At 38.8% G+C, this 25033-nt stretch overlaps 1 protein-coding gene across 3 annotated transcripts in view; it reads right to left on the reverse strand.

Moving 5' to 3' along the window:
• KCNQ5 (potassium voltage-gated channel subfamily Q member 5) overlaps positions 1 to 25033 on the reverse strand; it is a 504767-nt gene that overhangs the window by 112269 nt on the left and 367465 nt on the right. For all 3 annotated transcript variants that reach the window (XM_037034317.1, XM_037034316.1, XM_037034318.1), the window contains exon 3: positions 19470 to 19596. In XM_037034317.1, coding sequence (XP_036890212.1) covers positions 19470 to 19596 — 127 coding nt within the window. The remainder of the gene's footprint in view (positions 1 to 19469; positions 19597 to 25033) is intronic.

Genomic DNA, 25033 nt, shown 5'->3' on the forward strand with positions numbered 1-25033 from the left:
AGGAGTGGACGTGAACAAACACAAGCCACACATAAATACCTGACGCCCATCATAATTTTGGAAATCCTACGTGTTGCCACGTGCAGATCTATCATACACCATCCATCTGCATTCTTAGGGGGATTATTAACTAAACAAATCACCTTTAATTATACTTCTAGGTTCCATCTTTGATTATAAAATCCTTGCCCAAATTTGCCCTCAGTGGCACTAGATACAGGGCAGTTTTTAGAACTTTCTAATTTCTTATTTGCTTTTATGCGTTACTGTTTATGAACCCTGCAAAGCACACTGCTGTCCTTATCTGTGCTTAAAAGGAAAGAAATGGTGTCCCAGAGAGGCCTGTAGAAGCTAATACAAGCCAGGACAGGATTAGAATTTGTGGTAACTGACTGGCGAAGCTGCAGCTCAGCCTGCGAAATGTACTGTCTCAAAACAAATCCTAAGCTATGAGGAAAAATCCTGTTTTGCACTCACTTTCTTTTCATTATCGATTTCTTTCCTACCATCATGAGCTTTTTGAATAAAGCATGCTCTGTTTAAAGGAGAACAAAAAACAAGGTTTATTGAAAACATGTGATAGTTCAGCCTCGGAATCCTTTATACTGAGGCTGGAGACGGCCTAGCAGAGCTCAGTACCATTTGGGAGCAGGATGTTTCCCCACACACTTAATGTGGAGATATATCAAGAAAACGTGATTCAAAAGCAGTTTCAGATGTGCACATTTTAACATCATGACCAGTAAATAATCCAGAAAACCACAGAAACTTGATAAGAGATGGATTCTTAAGCCACACAAGGGCAAATGTCCTGAGGATTAGCTACAGTACTTTGATCTCCAAATTCCAAACACAGATTTGGAGTCTGTGGTAGAAGCTAAAATCAAATATTTAAAACATTTTGTAAAAGGCAAACTAAAAACATTGCGAGAAAGGCACACGGGGGTAGAAGAGCCTCCTGTAGAGGAGCCTATAATTACAAGCATGCAGTGTAAGCGCTTCATTTAAAAATATTATCACATCCACATGACCAAACTATAGGGAAGGGAAGCAATTTTAGCCCCCAAAATGCAGGCAAAAATTATTCCTCTGAAGGCTCTTGATAACCAAGGTAAAGGTGCTATCTGTTTTGTCTTATATTGCTTGGATAATTGTCACAAATTTTTCCTTCACTTCCTCATACTGTTTTTACATTGTATATTGTATATTACATTGCAATGAGAGGGTAAGGTTCTGCATGTGAATGTCTACTAGCTTGCAAATTTTTTCAGTTTTTAATCACTCATAGATATTTGTCGTGGCCAGAAACTGCTAGGACTTGGGTATACAATAATAACAAGCATGAATGGGACTTGGATGGGTGGACAAGACAGATGACACCCTGCTCACAGAGGGGTAAAAGGACAGTTGGCATAGAAGATACTGAATGGAGTAACCACAGTCATGGGTGATGAATGCTATGATAGGAGAAATACAAGGAGCACAGTGCAGGGTCGGTTTGCCTAGGTAAGGGGCCATGAAAACCCAGGAGAAACACAGGTTAAGCCATAATGGACAACCGGCAAACGACAAAGCTTCAAAAACACCTCATATTAACCCAAAAGTCTTTAGATCTCATAACACAACCATGTCTGAAATGACCATATCTAAAGAGCTCCAGACTCAAAAAGTACCTGGAATAGTTCCTTCCCCATTCCTTGCTCTATGAAAATAAAATATATTCTTATTTAAGGAATATAGACTCAAATTCTAGGAAATCAGCACTGATTGGGGAAAAACAAGCAACAAAAAACATACAAAGAGGTCTTAGTTGATAATTTTTCAACCGATTGTATTTATCACTTCTGGGATTGATGAGAGATTAGACTGAACCCATTACTTTTATGATTCAGTTTATTACCACTCACAATTACGGGGCATTTATTACATGCTAGGCATTAAGCTTAGCACTTTCCATGTATTCTCTTATTTAATCTTCTTGGGCAATCTTTTGAGAATGTACAACTAAAATTCTAAGTGTAAAATTAAAGAAATGTGGGGAGGAAAAATTAAGGCAAATCACAGAAAACCTTTCCAGACAGGGCTTTATTAAGAGAGTTAAAAATGCTGTTCTGTGTTACTTCAGCACATTCATAAGAAAACCCTGTGGTAAGTTACCTTTAGCATTGCCCTTTGCAATGACAAAAATGCCTCAAGTATGAGATTCTGCAAAACTGTTCATTATAGGAATCTATAAACTCATCCTAATATTGCTAGGCAACAATGATAATAATAGTCAACGTTTTACACTGTGCTTATTATGTGCAGGCAACATTCTTTTTACTTAGTTTTTGAATAGCTAGTATGTTTGTATTATTTAAATATCAAAACGAAATAAAAAGAAAATGATGAATAATCTTGCTTCTAACCCTGTCCCAATTTACTTTGTCCCTACTTATCTTTAAGTGAACATTTTTATTCTTTTTTAAAAACCTGTTCAATATTTCTTTATATAAATAAAAAGCAATTTTCTTACACAAACATGTAGCACACTACATAGGCAGTATTACAGTTTTCTTTTACTTAATGTATCCTGAGACCCTTCTACAGCTATACAGAAAGGTCATTTAAAAAATACAAATTTATTATCTTATAGTGCTGGAGGTCTGAAGTTCAAAATCAGTCTCAGTGAACTAAAATCACACTGTTGGCAGGGCCAAATACTTGAGGATATTCTGAGAGAGGTCTTTGTTGCATTCTATTTATTGTATTCTTAGTTTATTCAGCTACACTGAGAACTTACTATAAATCAATGCAACTATTGGAAAGTGAACTTTTGAGTTGAAGAGTAAATGCCATGTAATTTTAAGAGACAGTGACACTTTTGCATAAGGGTGATACTGTTTTGTACTTTGTGGAGTATAAATGCCTGTTTCCTCACAGTGTCACTAAAAATGTGTGATTAGATTTTGGATCTTTGCCAATCTGATGGATGACAAAATACTATCCTTTGCATTTTTTTATGAGTGAGGTTTAGTATGTTGAAGAAAAAAAAACATGTATTTCATGTTCTGTGAAACATCCATTTGACATATTTTATTTTCTATAGGTTGTCGAATTTTCCTTCTAGATTTCTAGAGGTCCTTATATTTTAAAATGATTAACTTTATCTCTACAGGAATTATAAATATTTTCCCACATTTGTCTTTTGAATTAGCTTGCCTATTTTGTTTTATGCAGCATTCTTTGATTTTATGTAGCTAAATTTTATCAATTTTAAGTTTTATGTAGTTAAAAATTTATCAATATTTTCTTCTATACCTTCTATTTTTTAAATTATAGTTAGAAAGGTCTTCTGGTTTCATGATTATAAAAAAATTTACCTACTTCTGCCATCCAGTATTTACAGTTTTATTTAATTTAAATCTTTGATTTATTTGAAGATTGTCTGGGAATATGGTAAAATATATATATGGATCGACTTGATGTTTTTCCAAATGAGTAATTAGTTGTTCCAACATCGCTTATAACCACAGTGAGGATGAAGTTGAAATTCATGAATTTGACCACATGGGGTTGCAATTAATTTTGGAGAACATGACTTTTCTATTGATGCTGATAAAGAATCCATTGGGAGGCAGTGAAGAAAATTGTGGAGGAAAAGCAGAGTTTGAGATGATAATTTTAGGAATATGGGAATTTCTGAGAGGTGTGAGATTAGAAAGAACAAATGACTTCATTTCAGATCACATTAGAACAACGAGTTTTGGGCTCACTTTGATATGAAGCTCCATTGGGTCTTGGTGGTAATTTTAAAGTTTTTATTCTGTAGGAGTTGTGCTTTAAGAGTCTAATGAATGTGCTTATAGTTTGCCCTTGATATCCATGGGTTCCCTGTCCATGGATTCAATGACTGTGGATCCAAAATATTCAAAAAAAACTTCTGGGCAAGATGGCAGCACAAATAAACATAGTACTATGCTCCTCCCACAACCTCATCAAAATTACAACTGAAATACAGAACAACCATCTTTCAGACACACCTGAAATCTGGTTGAATGGAAGTTCTACAAATAGAAAATTAAAGAAGAAGCCGCATCAAGACTAGTAGGAGGGGTGGAGATACAGAACAAGCTGGTCTCATATCCACATGTGGTGGGTAAAAATTGGGAGCAATATCACAGCTGTAGAGGTCTTACCTGAGAAGCAAGGGGTACCAGACCCACACCAGGGCCCCCAGCCCAGGCTTCCAGTTCCATGAAGAGAAGTTCTAATAACTTTTGGCTGTAAACCAGCAGGGATTGAAGCTGAACGAGATGAAGTACTGTTGGAGACCCAGGCAGTTCCTCTTAAAAGGCTCCCAGATGGGCTTACTTGGATTCACTCCCTCTGAACTCTAGTGCTGAGGCAGCAGCTTGGAAGACATCAGAGACATACAAGGAGGAACTGAATTGTCAGGCATCAGGGTAAGAGCTGGGAGGACAGCTTTTTCCCAGATAGAAGTTCTGACAGAAGCCATTGTTTCTTTGATGAACCCGCTGACCAGAGCCAGTAGGAGGGTACCATCTCTGAGTCTCTATCAACCTGACTCACACTGTTTGACCCACCTTGGTGATTCCCTGAGGCTTTACCTGTCCCAAATTTTAGGTTCACCCACCTGTTTCAAGTGGCTTTTCCATATGAAAAGCCCACCTTGGCTCATGCTTTAGATTTTCCTAAAATCTTTCAAACAAGCAGCATTCTGCTTTCGTCTGCCCCATACATCTAAGTGGATCCAGGCCCAGCATAGCAGCAGCTGACCTTGGTTCACATATTGACCTTGCTTGGATACATCCAAGCCAAGCACAAGTATCAGGCATCTATAGATTGCTTTGTGGCTAATGCTGGGTGGTGCCAAGCAGAACAAGGCAACAAAACACAGGTGGTAGCTGACCTTGGCCTGTACCTCTTGGGAGGCCCCAGAACCAGCACACCCAGTGGACAGCTTCAGATCACTACCCAAATACCTCCACAAGCAACACACTAAAGGCGTGGACTCAGTGGGCACCAGAGCCCCACTGAACTAAGTCCTATTCTGTGGGGTGGGCCCCTGTACAGCTGATACTCCATGGTGGTCAGAGGTCAGTGGTCAGTTGTCTTAGCAAGTCCTTGCAGCTGATCAGCATGAGGAAAAATCCCTTCCATTGATGTGCCAAAATCATTCAAGACTAACTATACAGGTAGGGTGTACACAACCCACACAATAAGGCATACCTCGAGTGCCCAGCTTGGGTGATCAAAGAGGGTGTGCTACAGGAACATACAGAACATCTACCACATTAGGCTACTCTACTAAGCCTGGAAGACATAGCAGCTCTACCTAATACATAGAAACAAACACAGGAAAGCTGCCAAAATGAGGAAACAAATAAACATGGTCCAAGTGAAAGCACAGATCAAAAATCCAGAAAAAGAACTAAACAAAATGGAGACAAGTAATCCACTACATGAGAGTTCAAAACAATGGTTATAAGGATGCTCAATGAACTTAGTGAGAACCTCAAAGACATAAAAAGGATCAATCAGAAATGAAAGATACACTTACTGAAATGAAGACTAATTTACAAGAACTCAACAGTAGAGTAAATGAAGCCAAAAAATCAAAGCAGCTATTTGGAATGTTAGGAACCCAATCAGAACAGCAAGAAGAAAAAAAGAATCCACCCCAAATGAAGATAGTGTAAGAAACCTCTGGGACAACTTCAAGCACATCAACATTTGCATCATGAGGGTGCTGGAAAGAGAAGAAAAAGAGCAAGAAATTGAAAACTTATTTGAAAAATAATGACAGAAAATATCTCTAACCTGGTGAAGGAAATAGACATACAAATTCAGGAAGCACAGACAGTCCCAAACAAAATTAACACAAAGAGGTGCACACCAAGACACATCATAATTAAAATGCACTAGGCTAGAGACAAAGAAGGAATCTTAAAAGCAGCAAGAGAAAAGCAATTAGTTTCCTAAAAGTAGTTCCCATAAAACTGTCAGTTGATTTCTCAACAGAAAGTCTGTAGGCCTGAAGGGATTGGCAAGAAATATTCAAAGTGATGAAAAGCAAAGACCTACAACCAAGATTACTCTACCCAGCAAAGCTATCATTTAGAATCAAAAGCCAGATAAAGAGATTCTCAGTCAAGGAAAAGCTAAAGGAGTTCATCACCAACAAACCAGTATTTTATGAAGTGTTAAAGGGTCTTATTTAAGAAGAAGAAAAAAAGATTAAAAATATGAACAATAAAATGGCAATAAATACACAATTGAATCTAAAAAGCAAAATAAAAAGAAGCAGAAAAAAAAGGGACTCACAGATACAGAGAACATTTTGATGGTTGTCAGGTGGGAGGGCTTTTGGGGAGGGAAGATGTGTTAAAAAACGTGAAGGGATTAAGAAGTACAAATTTGTTGTTACAGAATAGTCATGGGGACATAAAGTACAGCATAGGAAACAGTCAATAATATTCTAATAACTACTTATGGTGTGTCAGATTTATCAGGATAATCAGTAGGTTATGTAATGTTTAATCACTGGGGGTACACACCTGAAACTAATATAATAATGCATGTTAACTGTAATTGAAAAATAAAAATAATTTTAAAATGGAAGAAAAATATTTGAAAGAAAAAAATATGTTGTTGCTCACATGTACTGTGTAATTAGACCTAGGATGGTTGCATTTGTACTGAACATATACAGACATTTTTCCTTGACATTATTCCCTAAGCCATACAGTATGACAACTATTTGCATATCTTCTATGTTGCATTTGGTATTATAACTAGTCTGAGATGGTTCAAAGCACATGAAAGGGGGAAAGTGCATAGGTCATACGCAAACCCTAGGCCATTTTATATGAGGGGTTGAGCTTCTGGGGAGTTTGGTACCTGTGGAGGTCCAGGAACCAACCCCTGCTGATTCTGAGGGACAACTGTATATGTATGTATCTTTTAGCAGGCAAGCATAATTACTAATGGTATCATTAAAGTTTGCTTGAAAAAGGACTTTCAATTAAGTCAAGTTAGATTTAAGCAATGATCCTTCAGGAATTTGTAGAGTATTGACTTTTTACATTAATTGATCACTCAACAATTCATTTATATAAACATCAAAATTACATTCATTTACTAGATCATGAAGAACTGCTTTCTAATGGACTATATTTTCATTTGTTTTATTGGTCCAGAGGGTTAAATATAAATTTTAGAAACTTCTGCTTATGAAATAATTTTCATAAAACACCAGATAAAGCAGAATTATACATTTTCTATGAAAATAAAAAAATGTCACTTAAGTCAGTATAGATGTAATTCACTGCCATGAAATATTCTAGGCATTTTTATATTTTGAAAGGAATGGCCATGTTCTAGAGAAGAGTTTGGCAGTTTCTGATAAAGTTAAACCAACACTTACCATATGACCCAGTAATATCACTCCTGGGTATTTGTCCCAGAGAAGGAAAAGCCTATGTTCATATAAAAACCAGTATGTAAATATTCATAGTACCCAAAATACAGAAACAGCCCCAATCCAGAAACAACCCATTGACCTGAAATATATAAATGGAGAAAGTATGAGATATCAATATTGTGGAATACTATAAAGGAGTAACTACTGATGCATGCAGTGACTTGGATGGATCTCAAGAGCATCGCACTGAGTGAAAAGGCCACTCAAACGGTTATTACTACACGGTTCCATTTACATAACATTCTACAAATGACAAAATTACAGTCATGGAAAATAGGTTCATAATTCCTAGGGGTCCGGATTTGGAGGGGGAAGAGCGACTCTAAAGGGATAACACAAGGGGTGGCACTCCAAGATACTTTAGGGTTACGAGAAAGTTTTGTATCTTGATTGTGGTGGTTAATTTATACACGCAATAAGGTTTCAATGGGTTGCATATAGAAAAAATTGAATGCATGCAAAAATTGGTGAAGCCTGAATGTCTGTACTTTAGTTAGTTGTATGTATCCGTATCAGCTTACTGGCTTTGATAATAGCATTACAGTTATGTCAGATGCTATCACTGAGGGAAGCTGGATGAAAGTCCATGGGTACCAGGGAACTCTTTGGACTATTTTTATATAACTTCTAAGTATAAGTCTAAAGTTATTTCAAAATAAAAAATTGAAAAAGAAGTCTGATTTTAGGAAGATGACTGATGAGAAGAATTATAGATTTTATGACACTGACATCTATTTTCTTTTAGATTTCACATCAACTAAAATATGGGATGTGGGGAGGTTTGGGTAGGGGAAACAGAGGTGACAGGTGGCTTACGGATTTGTTCCTGTCCCACAGTGGGTGGTGCAAGGAGACGTGGTGTGTAGAAAGACCTTGGGACTTGATGTGAGCAAATGTCTCTCTCTGTGTTTTGGGTTCTGACTCTTTTGCCTATATGCAGTATGACCCCGATAAAACTTTTAATCTAACCTTCCATTTTAAATATGTAAAATGGGTATCATAATCTCTTTTAACTTTAATAAGATTTTTATAGGAATTATATGAGATAGTCCCTAAATGTGATTTACAATTTAAACTATGAAATTTTATTTCTGTTCACGTAACTCCAGATTGTCCAACTCCCAACCTTCTGTTATTTCAGCTTCACAGGAAGATTTCTTATCTAAACATAGATCTTAAACTATTGCCCCTTCTTTAATGTGTATGCAAAAAGCAGGCAATAAATTGATTAGCATGCACACAAACACAGTGAATTAGTGGACAAGTAATGAAAAGTCAAAAATGAAGTGAAGGTTCACTTATTATCCTTTGTCTCAAGGAAGACTGTGAGTTGAGCATTTAACTCAATTTGTTTTTTTTTTTTTTATTTCAAACCAAAAGGGGCCCAGGGGGGAATTAATACACTGTTTCCTTTCATAATTAAAAGAATCAGTAAGTTATTTCTAACAAAAAAGATGGGTTTGCAGCATTTTTAGGTGGAACTTTTACTTATGTTTGAAAGTGAAGAAAATCAAAAAGTCCTTTGCTGATGTAGCCGGTGGGATTAGGATCATCCCTTTCACAGCACCGGGTACCATTGAGGAAATTGGGATCCTGAAAGGAACGTTGCTAGTCTATGTAACATGGTCTCCCACCAGCCCTGGCAATGAATTCATTTTCCCTGTACCCTCATTGTTCTTCCACATGTAGATTAAGTGGATTATGCTGTTATTAAATTTGATTCTTACGGAGGCAGCGCTTTAGAGCAATGGACCATAGGGAGGCCAGAATTCTGTTCCTGGCTTCACCGCTGACTTAGGAGCCAGGTACAAGGCACTCTCATTTCACAGCGCCTCAAATTTTCTGTCCATAGAGTGAGATAAACAATGTCTCAGAGGGACATGGTGCTGCTTTATGAGCACTATATTCTAATTGAGCTCCAAATTACTTGATAGAAAGGTGCTCTTTGAAGAATTAAAGGTGTATTTATATGGTTGTTGTGACTCTTAACAGGAATGAGGCTTTAAAATCTAATTTTAAAAGCCTCCTACTGCACAATACATTATCCCTGTTCTTAAATACTGCAATCAGCTGCTCACGGGGTTGCTCTGTGGTATTTATTAAAAATGAAAAAAAAAGCACTGCAGAGACGTGCTGTAGGACATTTTCAAAGCCACGTGCAGCGGTGTAACTGCAGGACTTCCACTGAAGTTAATGGGACTCATACCGGCAAATTTCAAGCACTATTTTGAAAATTTACCCCCTAGTGACACTTTAATGTTTCTTATTGATCATAAGTCTTCAGATAACATCTCAAGGCAAAGAGGGACAATTTATCAGAGGAAATGAATAATCTTTAATGAAATAAATCTGCATTGCAACTATCTATAAGTAAAAGGGTGCAGAGGAGTCTCGGTAAGCGGGCTCTTAGGGATTGTTTATTGGTGGTCGTTACCACAGGCCCGTGGATAAGTGTCCATCACATTCCCCTAATTCCAGTGGCTCATAGAGCATAATGCATTTTGTTTTTCATTTTGAAATTTTCTGTTTCTAAGGGTAGATATATACCTATGTGGAAAAGTAAGAGGGAGTAGATTTATATTCTTCTGAATGGATAAAATTTGTATATTGCTGATAAGAAGTTCAAACAGGTATAAATGACTAAAGCACCTAGAGCCTTGTATACTCATACTTCTTGCTGTCTGATTAAAAAAGTTTTTTAGCTCAAATATTCAACGTTGTACCTGCCACCCATCTATTAGACCTTTACCTGGTTGCCTGTCTCTAGAAGCTTCCTCATATCAGGTGATTATATGCCTTCATATGGCCTACATGGCCTTCGTGTGACCTCTGTGTGACCTGCGCCTGTCTCCCCATGAGCTCCTACTAGTCTCCCCGCTACCCACTGAGTTCTAGCCAAAGTGACCTCATGCCTTTTCCTTGGACAAGCCAATTTCACTGGGTATTAAGAATGTTCCCACTTACTATTTTCTGTCCAGAAAAGATCTGTGCCTAAATCTTCTCATGGCTGGTTCCTTTTTAACATTCAGGTCAACTTGATGATTACTCCTTAGAAAGACTTTCTCAGGCCACCCCATCTAAAAAAGTGCCCAATATCTCGGTTTTATTGTCTTCATTGCATTTATATCTCGTTGACATTATCTTGTTTTATACAAACAAGCTTGTGTATTGTTTCTTCTGTCCACTGGGATATTAGTTCTATGAGTAAGACCTTGCTCATTTGGTGCAACTCAATCTCCCCAGCATCTAGAATCATCCTTGGACATGGTGAACATTGTATAAATATTTGTTGAATGACTAAGCTCAAAACCCAGGGTACCTTTTGTTCCTGTGTCTCATGCAATTAGTCATGACATTCTATACCCCCTTCCCATGACTACTTCCACCTCCATCGCCTTTACTTTGCTTCAGTGCAGTCTCCCTCCTTCCAGTGTGGTCCTTCTTTAAGGGCCCAGGAGACTGCCCTCTTACAGGCAAGGACCACATTTTATTCACCTTTGTGGTTTTTAGACCTGAGATCATGTCTGGTGTATTGTAAGTGTTCTATCTGTGAATGAATTTTCTTCCATAACACTTGATAGTACAGGCTATTAGTACAACATTTTACAATGCACCACTGAAGTTTATAGACAGAGTGGGAAATAATCTTTCATTATTCATTTCCTTCTAAGGGAATCTATATGGTTAAGTTATATCAGCTAATCAAGCTACTTGACAAGTTAAAATTTGTGCACCAGGTCAACAATTACCTAAAGAGTTTTCTCAGTAGTCTACTAATGTTAACAAACATTTAAGGGCTTTTCTGGGACAGGAAACATCTTTTATCCTGGAGATGTCTTGAGTTGGGAACTACATGGAGAACCTCAAGATGATTTTGCTCAAGAGAATATGCAATCTGAAACAGGCTGAGTAAGTCTATTTTAGAGCCCAATTTCCCCTTTAGATTAGAGAATTGCAATAGGTAACCTGATACTAAACCTGGTATACTTAAGGCTGATACTGCTTTCAAAGTCATTTTGTAAAGTCCAGCCTCTCATTCAAAATTCTCGGATTGCTAAAGATGAACATAAAAGCACCAGGTTCTGTGGGAGTTGATGACAATAAGTAAGGTTTAATTCAATTTAATTTAAAAATACTAATAAACAATAAGGGCAATTTTCTCCGAGTTGGGTAGTGTGATGCAATGGGAAATGTCAATAGATACTTGCTTGGGCATTGTCCTGGGTTCCTGACACTTTGCTCCTAAAACCTTGGGAATCTCTGGAGTGACAGTGGTTTTGTATGCAAATGAAATGACTGGTAGCTGGGAGTCTCTCGATAGCATTAAGTTGCTGGAAAGACCAAAACATGGTTAGGGAGTTGGAACTTTAAGCCCAACCCTGGACTTCTGAAAATCCAGAGGGGCTAGAGATGAGTTTAATCACCGATGACCAGTGATTTAATCAGTCATGTCTATGCAATGACAATTGCATGAAAATATCCAAACCACGGGGTTCTGAGAACTTCCAGGTTGGTGAACACACCGAGGTGCTGGGTGGGTGGCATGCCTGGGAAAGGGCATGGAAGCTCCGCGGTAATCATTCCCTCACCCACCCTGTCCTGCACTTTTCTTCCATCTGGCTATTCTGAAATTGCATCTTCTATGATAAACCAATCATAGTAAGTGAAAGGCTTTCCTGAGTTCTGTGAGTCATTCTAGTGAATTATCAAACCTGAGATGGGAGGGATGTGGAAACTCCTAAATTTGTAGTCAGCTGGGCAGAAGTGTATGCAGCCTAGGCACCGCACTGTGGCTGGCGTTTGAAGTCAAGGCTGGGGGTTATGCAGGGGGAGCCCTGTGGGTGTAAGTTCGTAATCTGTGTGTCTGCACTAACTCTGGGTAATTAGTATCAGAATTTAATTGAGTTGTTGAATGCCCAGTTTATGTCTGGAGAGTTGGAGAATTGGTTGGTGTGAGAAAAAAAATGTCCTTAGAGTTGATGTCAGCAGTGTGAATAAAAACAGTTCATCAGGTACATATAGTTTTCTGGAGGGAAATCACCAGCAGTGAATCCTGTTTCTGTCACCTACCATCTTTCTAACTGTGGACAAGTCTCTTAAGCCCTGTCTTACTTCCTCATCTACAAAATGGGATACAATATTTATAGAGTGCTTGGAGCAGTACCTAGCAATATAGAAGCTAATAAATATCAGCTATGAGTAACTAAAAGGATGGAAATGGCTTCAATGTTTTGTGGTAAATCAATCGGTAGGAAATAACTTGAGAGAATGTAACTTTTACCAAAGGAGAGAAGAGGTTAGAAAGTATAGAAAATGATGCAATTCAAGGACTTAGAATAAAATTTACCATCTCTTAGAACAAAAGTTGGAGAAGGCAGAGAAGCAAACAAAAAACGCTGTCCCAAATCTTCACTTAAGAAGCCGGTGGCAGTTCTGGGAATCTCCAATTTAACTTCTGAACACATTAGCTGCTGAAGTCGACTTTTAATGAGATGAACTCACGGGTATGTTAGAGAGGCCTTGGCTATATGGTTGATTTTAATAAAGGCTTCAGTTATGTTTTAGCCTAGTAAGAGGCTGGTTATTTTTTCTCATTAAGAACAAAGACACTTTTAAGCATTTTCCCAAGAGACTGTTATGTCAAAGAAATATTTGCTCAATTCACGGGGGAAATGTCGATGCTGTGGTTTGCCTTTTTTGTCCCCTTGTGGAAATATCACACTGAAGAAAAACTGTTAAAGTAGCATTAAGAAATCAACTTGTATTTAGCATCAAATACAGATCCAAGATTAACAAGCTGGTATTTTCTGTTTCCTTGAGATGCATTGCAAGATTGAAAAATATGGGCCTGTTATATCTGTCTTCAGAGTCACCAGGGAATCCAAAAATCCACTGTTGGAAGTAATTTGTTGGCTTCCTGATGCATCAGGCTCATTATCCTGATGTAAGTGCCAGCCTTTGGCACTATTTGCAATTTTCAGGTAGGTCATTAATGAAAGCTTGAAAAAGGAATGGCTATGAAATCAGTCTTTGAAGTTATTTCACACATTTTCAATTGAGAATGTTCACTGAGTGAGTGATTTGGGCTTGAATATAGAGAAATTGTAAAGCAGCCAGCTCAGGGAAATGAAGGGCAACCTGGATAGTCATCCCGAAATATATTTATCTCTCTAAATTGGTAAAGCAGTAGTCATTGCCCCTAGCTGCAGACATGTTATTTCAACAAAGCCTTAGGGAAGAGATGTAAATTGAACGTATACGTATAAGGAATAATTTTGTAATTAAAAAAAGATTTTATCAGTTTTCAAAGCAAACTCCCGGTCAAGCAGATATAAACAAATATGGTAATGGAAGAATGCACTTAATTAAAAAAATTAAATAGATTTTCCCCTTCCTATAGATAAGCACTATTGTTTAAAATGTTTTTCCCACTCACACAAGTATACGATGATTTTATGATTTTTTAAATCAACAAGTGCTTTGGTACATCAACAAGGTTTTGTAAAGCTCCTGATTCTGGCTAGACTGCAGGGCTAAGAGGGTGGGAGCTCGGGGTGGGGGCAGTGCTAAAATCCTTGGGAACTGGCCTGTGGGCCTCTATCAAATTGTGTCCAAATACTGTCAGTTGGTCTAGAGGGCTCAATTCTATAGGAGGTTCACTAGCTGACCACTGAGGCGGCTTCCAGCTCTTTCCAGTTGGAAAGAACAACATTGCTGTGCTTACAGAGAGCATTTTCCATACTGAAGGCATAGCCAGCTCATCACAATCATTTTCTGAACACTCAAGACTTCTACAGATGTTTGGGTGTGTATTCGGCATATTCAGAGTAATCAAATCTTACAAATACATGGAGTCTTGAGAAATCTTAGCTACATTTCCAAACTCTGAACAGTTTTCATGGACAGATGAGAGAGATGTTATTCCTTTTTTCATTTCATCATGGTAAATTATGTTGAGAAAGGGAAGTACAGGGTTCATTGGGTGACATCAATTATTTTTATGGACCTATTAAACAGGCCCAGAAAGGGTTTTGTCACCTGGTACAACCTACTGCCTGGCAGTGTCCGGCAGTAACATTTTGTCCCTCTGTGTAAGTTAAATTTTATTGACCTTATACTGAAGAGCCACATTTGAATATATTTCACCAGTACCTCAATGCAGGTGGACTACTGGGTCAAAACTGTTATACGTACATTAATAAATGACTGAAAGAAATGAATAGTAACCCTAAATGTAAGTACAAATGTTGTCTTTGTTCTAATAGGGATTCATTATATATTTATTCATAGAATTTTCTTCCAAAATGATTAATTTACTAGAGGTAAAATATCCAAATGAAAAAAAGGCTGGGGGAGTTAACTAAACTAAATATATGCCTAAAGCATGTTATACTAAATTTGTAAGGTTATTATTAATAGGTCCATAGATGTTGAGACTTACAGATAACATAACATCATATTTAGGACTTCTGGCCAAGATGGAGGCATAGGTAGATTCACTGTGCCTCCTCGCACAACCAAAAGAAGGACAGTAACAAATTTAAGTGCAAAACCAACCAGAACTACCAGAGGATCAAACTGTATTGAAGTTGAACAACCAAGGAGTTAAGGAAGAAACATTCATTCAGACTGGTAGGAGGGGCAGAGACAGGCAGCTGGGGTGGAGAGGGCTCATGGCAAGGCAGTGGCTGCTGGAGCAGTCAAGGTAGTAGCTGGTGGAGTGGGCAGTCTGACATTTGCATGCAGATAAACTGGGAGGAACAACCGGGGAGCCAGACAAACTGCGCAACCCAGGGTTCTAGTGTGAAGAAATAAAGACTCAAAATCTTTGACTGAAGAAACCTATGGGGGCTGCAGTGGCTGGAGACACTCCCAGCCTCACAGGACAATTCACTGGAGAGACCCACAGGGTCCTAGAACATGCGCAAACCCGCCCACCTGGGAATCAGCACCAGAAAGACCCAATTTGCTTGTGGGTAGTGGAGGCTGGGCTGAAAACCATCTGAAAGCCAGCAGGTGGCATTGTTCCCTCTCAGACCCCTCCCCCACATACAGCACCAAAGCGAAGCTACATGGGTTGCCCCACCCCGGTGTATACTTATGGCTTAGCCCCTCACTATGTAATAGGTGTGCTAAGACAATAAAAAATGCCCAAATGAAAGAACAGATCAAAGCTCCAGAAAAAACACAATTAAGTGATGAAGAGATAGCTAACCTATCAGATGCAGAGTTCAAAATACTGGTAATCATGATGCTCAACAGAAATGGTTGAGTATGGTTGCAAAACAGAGGAAAAAGTGAAGGCTATGCAAAGTGAAATAAAGGAAAATGTACAGGGAACCATCAGTGATGGGAAGGAAATTGGGACTCAAATCAACAATTTGGACCAGAAGGAAGAATAAACATTTAACCAGGACAGAATGAAGAAACAAGAACTCAAAAAAAAAAAAAATTAGGAGAGGCTTACGAACCTCTGGGACAACTTTAAATGTTCTAACATCCAAATCATAGGGGTACCAGAAGAAGAAGAGGAAGAGCAAGAAATTGAAAACTAATTTTAAAAACTAATGAAGGAGACCTTTCCCAATCTGGTAAAGAAAATAGACTTCCAGGAAATCCAGGAAGCTCAGAGAGTCCCAAAGAAGTTGGACCCAAGAAAGTATACACCAAGTCACATCATAATTACATTACCCAAGATTAAAGATAGGTAGAGAATCTTAAAAGCAGCAAAAGAAGAGAGTTACCTACAAAGGAATTCCCATAAGACTATCAGCTAGTTTCTCAAAGGAAACCTAAAGGCAAGAGGGAGCTGAGAAGAAATATTCAAAGTCATGAAAAGCAAAGACCAGATACAAGATTACTCTATCCAGCAAAGCTATCATTTAGAATGGAAGGGCAGATAAAGTGCATCTCAGATAAGGTCAAGATGAAGGAGTTCATCATCACCAAGTCCCTATTACATGAAATGTTAAAGGAACTTTTTAAGGAAAAGAAGAAGATCAAAACTGTGAACAGTATAATGACAACAAACATAACTGTCAACAACTGAATCTAAAAATAAAAAACAAAAACAAACTAAGCAAACGAGAACAGAAATAAGATCATAGAAATGGAGATCACATAGAGGGTTATCAGCAGGGAGGGGGACCAGGGAGAATAGGGGAAAGGGTACAGTTATTAAGAAGTATAAATGGTACATACAAAATAGACAGGGGGAGGTTAAGAATAGTGTAGGAAATGGAGAAGCCGAAGAGCATACACGCATGACTCAATGATCTGAACTAAGTGGGGGAATGTGGGAGAGGGTGCAGGGTGGAGGGGAGTGAAGGAGGAAAAATGGGACAACTGTAATAGTATAATCAATAAATTTAAAAACAAACAAACAAAAAACCCATCCTGTTTAGAACCACGTGTTGCTTCAAAACCTGCAAGGATCTGAGATAGGGAGAGAAAGATGAGAGGACTAAGATGTATCGATGAATGCACAGTTGCAAACAGCTATCAAAAGGCAGCAGACATCTGGGAAAGAACTTTCTTTTCAGCTTGGGAGCCAGAAATACATTGGCATTGCCTCTGGAACTGGAACAAAACCAAGTCTTAATTGGTTTTAAAATCTGAACTAGAACACTCTCTCAGTCATCCGTGATCTAACCTTATCCTGTAGAAGTGGAGAGAGTCTTGGCCAGCCACCTGCCTTGTGAGTTGTTTTGTTTGGGTCCCTTATAGGACAGAAAGTACTTGTACGGCAGTTTCACATCAAGTTATAGTCCTTCATGATGTTTATTGAAACATCAGAGAATTGAAAAGAGTGACAGTCTCCAGAGAGAAATATCAAATGCTTCCACTAATATGCCTTAGGGCTGGATGGACCTGCATGTCTGGGAGTTACGACCTACTTTCCTCTACACCTGAGCAATGGCTTCCAAAAAAGAGGAAAGCCTGTACTTGTAGAAGAGAGGCAGCTGGACAGACAAGGCCTTTAAAGATTGAATTAATTTATAACTTCACTGTATTTACTACAGTGCTCCCCACACCGCTAAATTCTATAGTGATTGAATAAATGGTGACTCTTTTGGAATATGTATACTATGAAATTACCTCACTGGCAGAAAGTGTGTGGGGAGCCCACCCATTCTCCCATCCCCAGGACAGGGCTCTTCCTTCCCAACAAGGGTGGAATAAAAGGTTCTTCTTCACAGTGCCCAAGGACGGGAGGCACTTCCTCCAGCTCCTCCTTAAATCACTCTGCCCCTGCCACAGGCAACAGGGGTGAAGGAGGGAACTAAGAAGATGTCTCATTACTTCCTGACTTCTGAAACCAAACAAAAAACCTGTTGTGGATGAAGAAGATGGTCTACACTACTTTGTAGACTACGAATCCACTTTTAGAGATTGGAAATAGTTGAAATAAGTAATCCTCACCAAGACCGTGCAGTATCTGGATTTGAATGGCTGCCAAGAAGTGAGAAGGCAAAGAGACCAAGAAAACCAAATATAGCTGTTAAATAACAACCATAACAACAACAACAATAGCTTTTATATATTGGGTTTATTTTTGCCCCCCAAGGAAGAAAATTTTATTTTTTAAAACAGGGGAGTATGAGGCTATATTCTTCTATAGTGTCAAAATCAAGAGGCCAAGAAAGTCTGAGGAACAGTTCTGGGTTAAAGGGGACTAAAGAGGCATGACAGCTAAATGCAGTAAGTGATGTTAGGTCATGCACTGAAGAGGAAAGAATGCCATGAAGGACATCACTGGGTCAATTGACAAAAGCAGAATACAGCCAGCAGATTAGATACTGTATCGATATTCAATCGATGAAGATTATATAAAAGAATATCCTTATTCTTAGGAAATCTACATTGAAATATTTAGGAATAAAGGGCTGAAAATTAGGCAACTTATGATTTTTTAAAACATGAGTTTTAGCCCTGGCTGGTGTAGCTCAGTGGATTGAGTGCAGGCCTGCGAACCACACGATTGTGGTTCGATTCCCAGTCAGGGCACATGCCTGGGTTGCAGGCCAGTTCCCAGCAGGGGACTCATGAGAAGCAACCATACATTAATGTTTCTCTCCTTCTCTCCTTCCCTTCCTCTCTAAAGATAAATAAATAAAATAAAAAATCTTAAAATTGTGCACATAGGAACTACTTCTCCCTGGAATTATTGTATGTCTGCTCTCATAAAATATGCCTGGATTTTGTACACTTAAAAAAAAATCATGAATTTTATATTGAGATATGATACCCTTTAAAATATATTGCTGGAAGATCCTAGATCTTAAGTTCAGAATGCCATGTGGCATCTTTGTTACGAAGTACAATTTGTAGCTGGTACCCAGGTGAATGGAGTCCCCCTGAGCCCACAGCATCAGGGGAGGTGCAGGAATATAATTTGTACTTCAGGACTTCAGGGTGGGGGCCACATATTCCAGAGTGGAAAACACTTGATCTGGTCTGAGGCTACAAATGCACAAAGCAAAACATACTTGTAATCAGTCTTGAGGAGCACTATCTGGTATGTGTTACCAGGTCTACTACACTTCTATCCATTCCAGTTAATAAAAGCATAAAAAGGACACTGCTCATATTGCAGAGAAGAAAGAGGTTTTGTAATCACTGAAATGAATGCTCCCCTAATACCTGTAACAGGGGTGACACTGTAACTTGATACAAGTGGGTATTCCAGAGCCACACCTCTGGCTCAAATCCTAGGTCCGACCACTTACCACCTATATGACTTTTAGTAATTTATTTCTCTTTGTCTAAGGTTTTTCATCTATAAAATGGGGATAATAAAAACATCTACCTCACAGTGTTGTGGTGAGGATTAAATGAGTCAACACTTCTTAAAATGAAAGAGTGCCTGATGTGATAAACACTCCACGAATATTAACTTTGAATATTAATTAAATGTTGCAATATAGACAGGAGACAGAAGAAAAGGACGCAGAAATCCAAGTGTCTGGATTTTGATATTCACCTATAACACAAAAGGGCTTTCGGGCAAACCTCAGTCTTCCTTGCCATCCTCTGTACCGACAACAGCAACCTGCAGACCAGATTCGAATGATGAACTCCAAACCAAAGACGACAATCATCACGAACTCCTAAAATATCAAACAAGACATGTTAGAGGGGAAGAAACCATGGGGAACAACCACAGCCAGCAGCTCTACGGGTATCTCTGGCCATTTAGGCACTTCATCTGAAACGTCTCTATGTTACATGTCTAAAGTTAAGAGCATCTGTTCTCCAAATCAAACAGAACCTGGAGAACATGGAGACCTCTGCATTGGCTAGTATCTGCATTTGCTGTCATGGGATTGACATTCCTTTTCAAGTCTCTAACATTTTGCAAATTTAAGAGTCAGATTCAACACTAAATTTGCAGGCTGCATTACCAATCTGCCTCGTTTGGAGTATGTAGTGTAGCTGACTTCGGCTACTTGGTAATACGTGAAGTACCTGGAGTGAAAGAGAGGACCCTGAAAACCCAGGTTTACTGTTTCTCAGAAAACAGAGCTTCACTTTGCTGCAAAGAGTGGCAATCTCTAGACTCTTAAGAGTTGTTTTCAGAGAAAAAGAACTCTTTAATATGCTGAGTTCTTGTATTATGGTGTTGAAGCCTCCTCATAGCACAGCAAGTTTCAAAAACATTATTGCATGTTTGGCACATGTATCCTTTGCCAGAAATGAGACCTTAAATTCTTCTAATCTGAAGGTTGTTAATTATTATGCAACCCCTTGGTGAGACCTGCTTAGAAAATAGCACCTGCTCCAGCAAAATGACTTTGAGATTGTTTACAAGAGTTGTGAATGAACCTTGGGGGAAGGCCAACTAAAGTGTCCCATTAAGTAGTGGGTCATAGAATGAAAAACCAAATAAAGTTTCAAAGAAGAAAGCATCTCTGCAGCAAGCATATCATAGTCACCTTGTTGTCCCTGTAGGTACAGGCACCGAGTTTATCGAAATTGGTTTTCCTTTAAAAAATAATCCCCTCTCTTAGAATTATGCTAAGTCAAGTAAGCCAGTGACAGAAAGACACTCATGTAGAATCTAATGAACAAAACGAACTAACAAGCAAAATAGAGATAGACAGGTGTCAGGGGGTGGAATGTTGGGGGCTTAGGGGTGCAAATAGAAGGATTGAACAAAAAAAGGAAGAGAAAAAAAGCATGGACAACAGTGTGGTGATTGCCAGGGTAGGGGGATGGGGGGAAGTGGAGAAGGGTAAAGGGGGATAACGGTGATGGAAGGAGATGACTGGGAGGAGGGTGAACACACAGTACAGTGTAAGATGACACATTGTGGAACTGTGCACCTGAAACCTGTATAACTTTTTTAACCAGTGTCACCCAATAAAAAGAATTAAAAATTCTCTGTCTTATTTTTAAACAAAGATTGACTCAGCATTTATAATGTAGAACAATAAATATTTTAAAAATATTTATTAAATGTATTATTTATTAATTGTGTTTTATTATAATTGCTTAATTATAAAAGTGATACATTGTCTTTATTAAAACATTCCAACATCAGAGGAATATAGAGCATAGAAATAAAGTTCCTTAGAACAAATTTCAAAAATTTATATGGAGCCCCCCAAAACCCAGAATAACCTCAGCAATCTTTTAAACATTATTTATTTATTTATTTATCTTTAGAGAGAGGGAGAGAGGAAGAGAAACATCAATGTGTGGTTGTTTCTCACATGCCCCCTACTGGGGACCTGGCACGCAACCCAGGCATGTGCTCTGACTGGGAATTGAACTAGTGACCCTTTGGTTGGTAGGCTGGTACTCAGTCCACTGAGCCACACCACCCAGGGCAGCAATATTTTAAAAAATATTTGTAATATTTATTGAGTATGATATTACAGTTGTCCCAATTATTTTCCCTTTTGCTCCCCTCCATTCGGTGCCTCCCTCCTTTCCAGCAATCTTGCCTCCTTAGTTCATGTCTGTGGGTCATGCATATAAGTTCTTTGGCTTCTCCATTTCTTATACTATTTTTAACCTCCCCCTGTCTACTTTGTATGTAGCATTTATGCTTCTTAATCCCTGTACTTTTCCCCCCTTATCCCTGGTCCCCCTCCCTGCTGATAACCCTTCATGTGATCTTCATATCTATGACTTTGTTCCTGTTCTAGTTGTTTGCTTAGTTTGTTTTTGTTTTTTTTTTTTAGATTCAGTTGTTGATAGTTGTGAGTTTGCTGTCATTACACTCTCCATAGTTTTGATTTTCTTCTTTTCCTTAAAAAAAGTCCTTTTAACATTTCATGTAATAGGGACTTGGTGATGATGAACTCCTTTAGCTTTCTTTACCTTGTCTTGGAAGCACTTTATCTGCCCTTCCATTCTAAATGATAGCTTTGCTGGGTACAGTAATCTTGGTGTTAACTCCTTGCTTTTCATGACTTTGAATACTTTTCTAGTCCCTTCTTGCCTGCAAAGTTTTTTTTTTTTTGAGAAATCAGCTGATAGTCTTATGGAACTCTTTTGTAGGTAATTCTCTTCTTTTCTCTTGCTGCTTTTAAGATTATCTCTTGTCTTTAACCTTTGGCACTTGAATTATGATATGTCTTGGTGTGGTCCTCTTTAGGTCCAACTTCTTTGGGACTCTGTGCTTCCTGGACTTGCACGTCTATTTCCTTCACCAAATTAGGGAAGTTTTTTTTCATTAGTTTTTCAAATAAGTTTTCAATTTCTTGCTCTTCCTCTTCTTCTGGCATTCCTATGATTCAGATGTTGGCACTTTTGAAGATGTCCCAGAGTCTTCTTATTCTCTCATTGTTTTTTTGAATTCTTGTTCCTTCATTCTTTATTCACTGACTGTTTGTTTCTTCCTTATGTTCCAAATCATTGATCTGAACCCTGGCTTCTTTCACTTCACTGTTGGTTCTCTGGGTTTTTCTTCATTTCATTTAGTGTAGCCTTCATTTCTCCCCGTATGTATTTGCCATATTCAACAAGTTCTCTGAGCATCTCTATCACCAATATCTTGAACTGTGCATCAAAACAGGTTGCTTTTAATGTGGAGATAGATTGGTTACCTCTGCTGCACTTAGTTTTGATCTGTTCTTTCATTTGGGCCACATTTCCCTCTCTCCTCAGTTTGGCAGCCTCCCTATGCTTGGCTCTGTGTATTAGGTAGAGTGGCTTTGACTTCCTGTCTTGGTGCACCTATTACATGGTAAGGGGCAGAGCCTTAGGTATTCACCAGGGTGGGGCAACCCAGTTTGTGGTGTTGCATGTAGGGGAGGGGCTGGAGAGGAAACAGTGTCGCTTGCTTGGCTTTCACCCCATTTCTAGTCACTTCCCTCAGTTTCTGTATATAACTGTCACCCTTCTAGTTGCTGCTCTGGTGCTGAATCCCAGAGTGGGTGGGTTTGCATATGTTCTAGAACAGTGCAGATCCTTTAAACAGATTCTCCTGAGAGACATCAGTTTCTTCTGCCACCCCAGCCACCACTGGTTTTTACATCCAGAAGTTATGAGGCTTTATTTTCCAACTCTGGAACCCTGGGCTGCACAGTCTGGGCTAGGGCCAGGATTGCTTGCTCCCCAGGTATCTGTCCTGGTTTTTATCTGCCCCATGTGAATGTGGGACCACTTACTCTGCTGGCACTACAGCTGCTGACTTTCTACCGCCACCTCACTGAGGCCACACCATATCCTCTCCGCCTGCCTCATACCCAACGGAATGAATATTTCTTCTTTAAATCCTTGGTTGTTGGACTTCCATAAGTTTTATTTTCTGGCAGTATTGGTTGTTTTCTGTTTTGAAGTTAGTTGTGTGTGGAGGTAAAGTGTGTCAACCTATCCCTCCATCTTGGTCAGAAGTCGTAGCCGCATCAATCTTGGGGAAAAAGGACAAAGTAGTAGGGACTGCAATATCTGATATCAATCTTTCCTGTAGGGACACTGTAATCAAAATGGTCTGGTACTGGCATAAGAACAAACAAATAGATCAATGGAGCAGAATAGAGAGTCCAGAAATAAAGCCAAGTCTCTAAAGTCATTAATATTTGACAAAGGAGGCAGGAGCATACAATGGAGTAAAGATGGTCTCTTCTACAAATGGTGTTGGGAGAACTGGACTGCTACATGCAAAAAAGATGAAACTAGACTATCAACTTACACCATACACATGAACAAACTCTAAATGGATAAAAGACTTAAGCATAAGTTGTGACACCATAAAAGTCCTAGAGGAAAACATAGGGAGTAAAATTTCAGATATCCATGTAGCAATATTTTTGCCAATATACCTCCTAAGACAAGGGATATAAAGGCAAAAAATAAACACATGGGACTACATCAAACTAAAAGGCTTCTGCAGAGCTAAAGTAACCATATCAAAAACGAAAAGGGAACTGACTATATGGGAGAACATATTTGCCAATGATACATTGGACAAGGGTTTGAGCTCCAAAATATATAAAGAACTCACATGACTCAACATCAAGAAGATAGACGATCCAATTAAAAATGGACAAAGGACCGGAAAAGATACTTCTACAAGGAGAATATAAGGCTGACCCATAGACATATGAAAAGATGGTCAACATCACTAGCCATCAGAGAGATGCAAATTAAATCCACTGAGCTCCGGCTAGTGTGGCTCAGTGGATTGAGTGCCAGCCTGTGAACCAAAGGGCTGCAAGTTTGATTCCCAATTGGGGCACATGCCTGGGTTGTGGCCCAGGTCCCCAGTAGGGGGTATTTGAGAGGCAACCATACATTGATGTTTCTCTCCCTCTCTTTCTTCCTCCCTTCCCCTCTGTCTGAAAATAAATAAATAAAATATTTTTTAAAAGCCACAATGAGGTATCACCTCACACATGTCAGAATGACCATCATTAATAAATCAACAAACAACAAGTGCTGAAGAGGTTACAAAGAAAAGGGAACCTTACTGCACTGTTGGTGGGAATGTAGACTGGTGCAGCCACTGTGAAAAATGGTATGGGGTTTCCTCAAAAAATCAAAAATTGAACTGCTTTTTGAGCTAGTAATTCCTCTGCTGGGAATATACCCTAAGCATCTCCTGAATTACCAATGAAAAGATCTTATGCATTTGTATGTTCATAGCAGTGCTATTTATAATAGCCAAATGCTAGAAACAGCCTAAGTGCTCATCAGTAAATGGGTAAATTAAAAAACTATGGTATATCTACAAAATGGAATACCATGCAGCAGTAAGAAAGAAGTAAGTCCCACCCTTCATGACAGCATGGATAGAACCAGAGAGCACTCTGCTAAGTGAAATAAACTAGGTGGTGAAAGACAAATACAAATGATCTCACCTATAAGTGGAATCCAATCAAGAAAACAAACATCTGCCCTGGCTGGTGTAGCTCAGTGGATTGAGCGCGGGGCAGTGAACCAGAGTATTGCGGTTTGATTCCCAGTCAGGGCACATGCCTGGGTTGCAGGCCAGTTCCTAACAGGGGGATCATGAGAGGCAACCATACACTGATATTTCTCTCCTTCTCTCCTTCCCTTCCCTTCTAAAGATAAATAAATAAAATCTTTAAATAA

The sequence above is a fragment of the Sturnira hondurensis genome, unplaced genomic scaffold, assembly GCF_014824575.4.
Source record: "Sturnira hondurensis isolate 20B ecotype Veracruz unplaced genomic scaffold, ASM1482457v3 Scaffold0022136, whole genome shotgun sequence".
In the NCBI taxonomy this organism is placed as follows: domain Eukaryota; kingdom Metazoa; phylum Chordata; class Mammalia; order Chiroptera; family Phyllostomidae; genus Sturnira; species Sturnira hondurensis.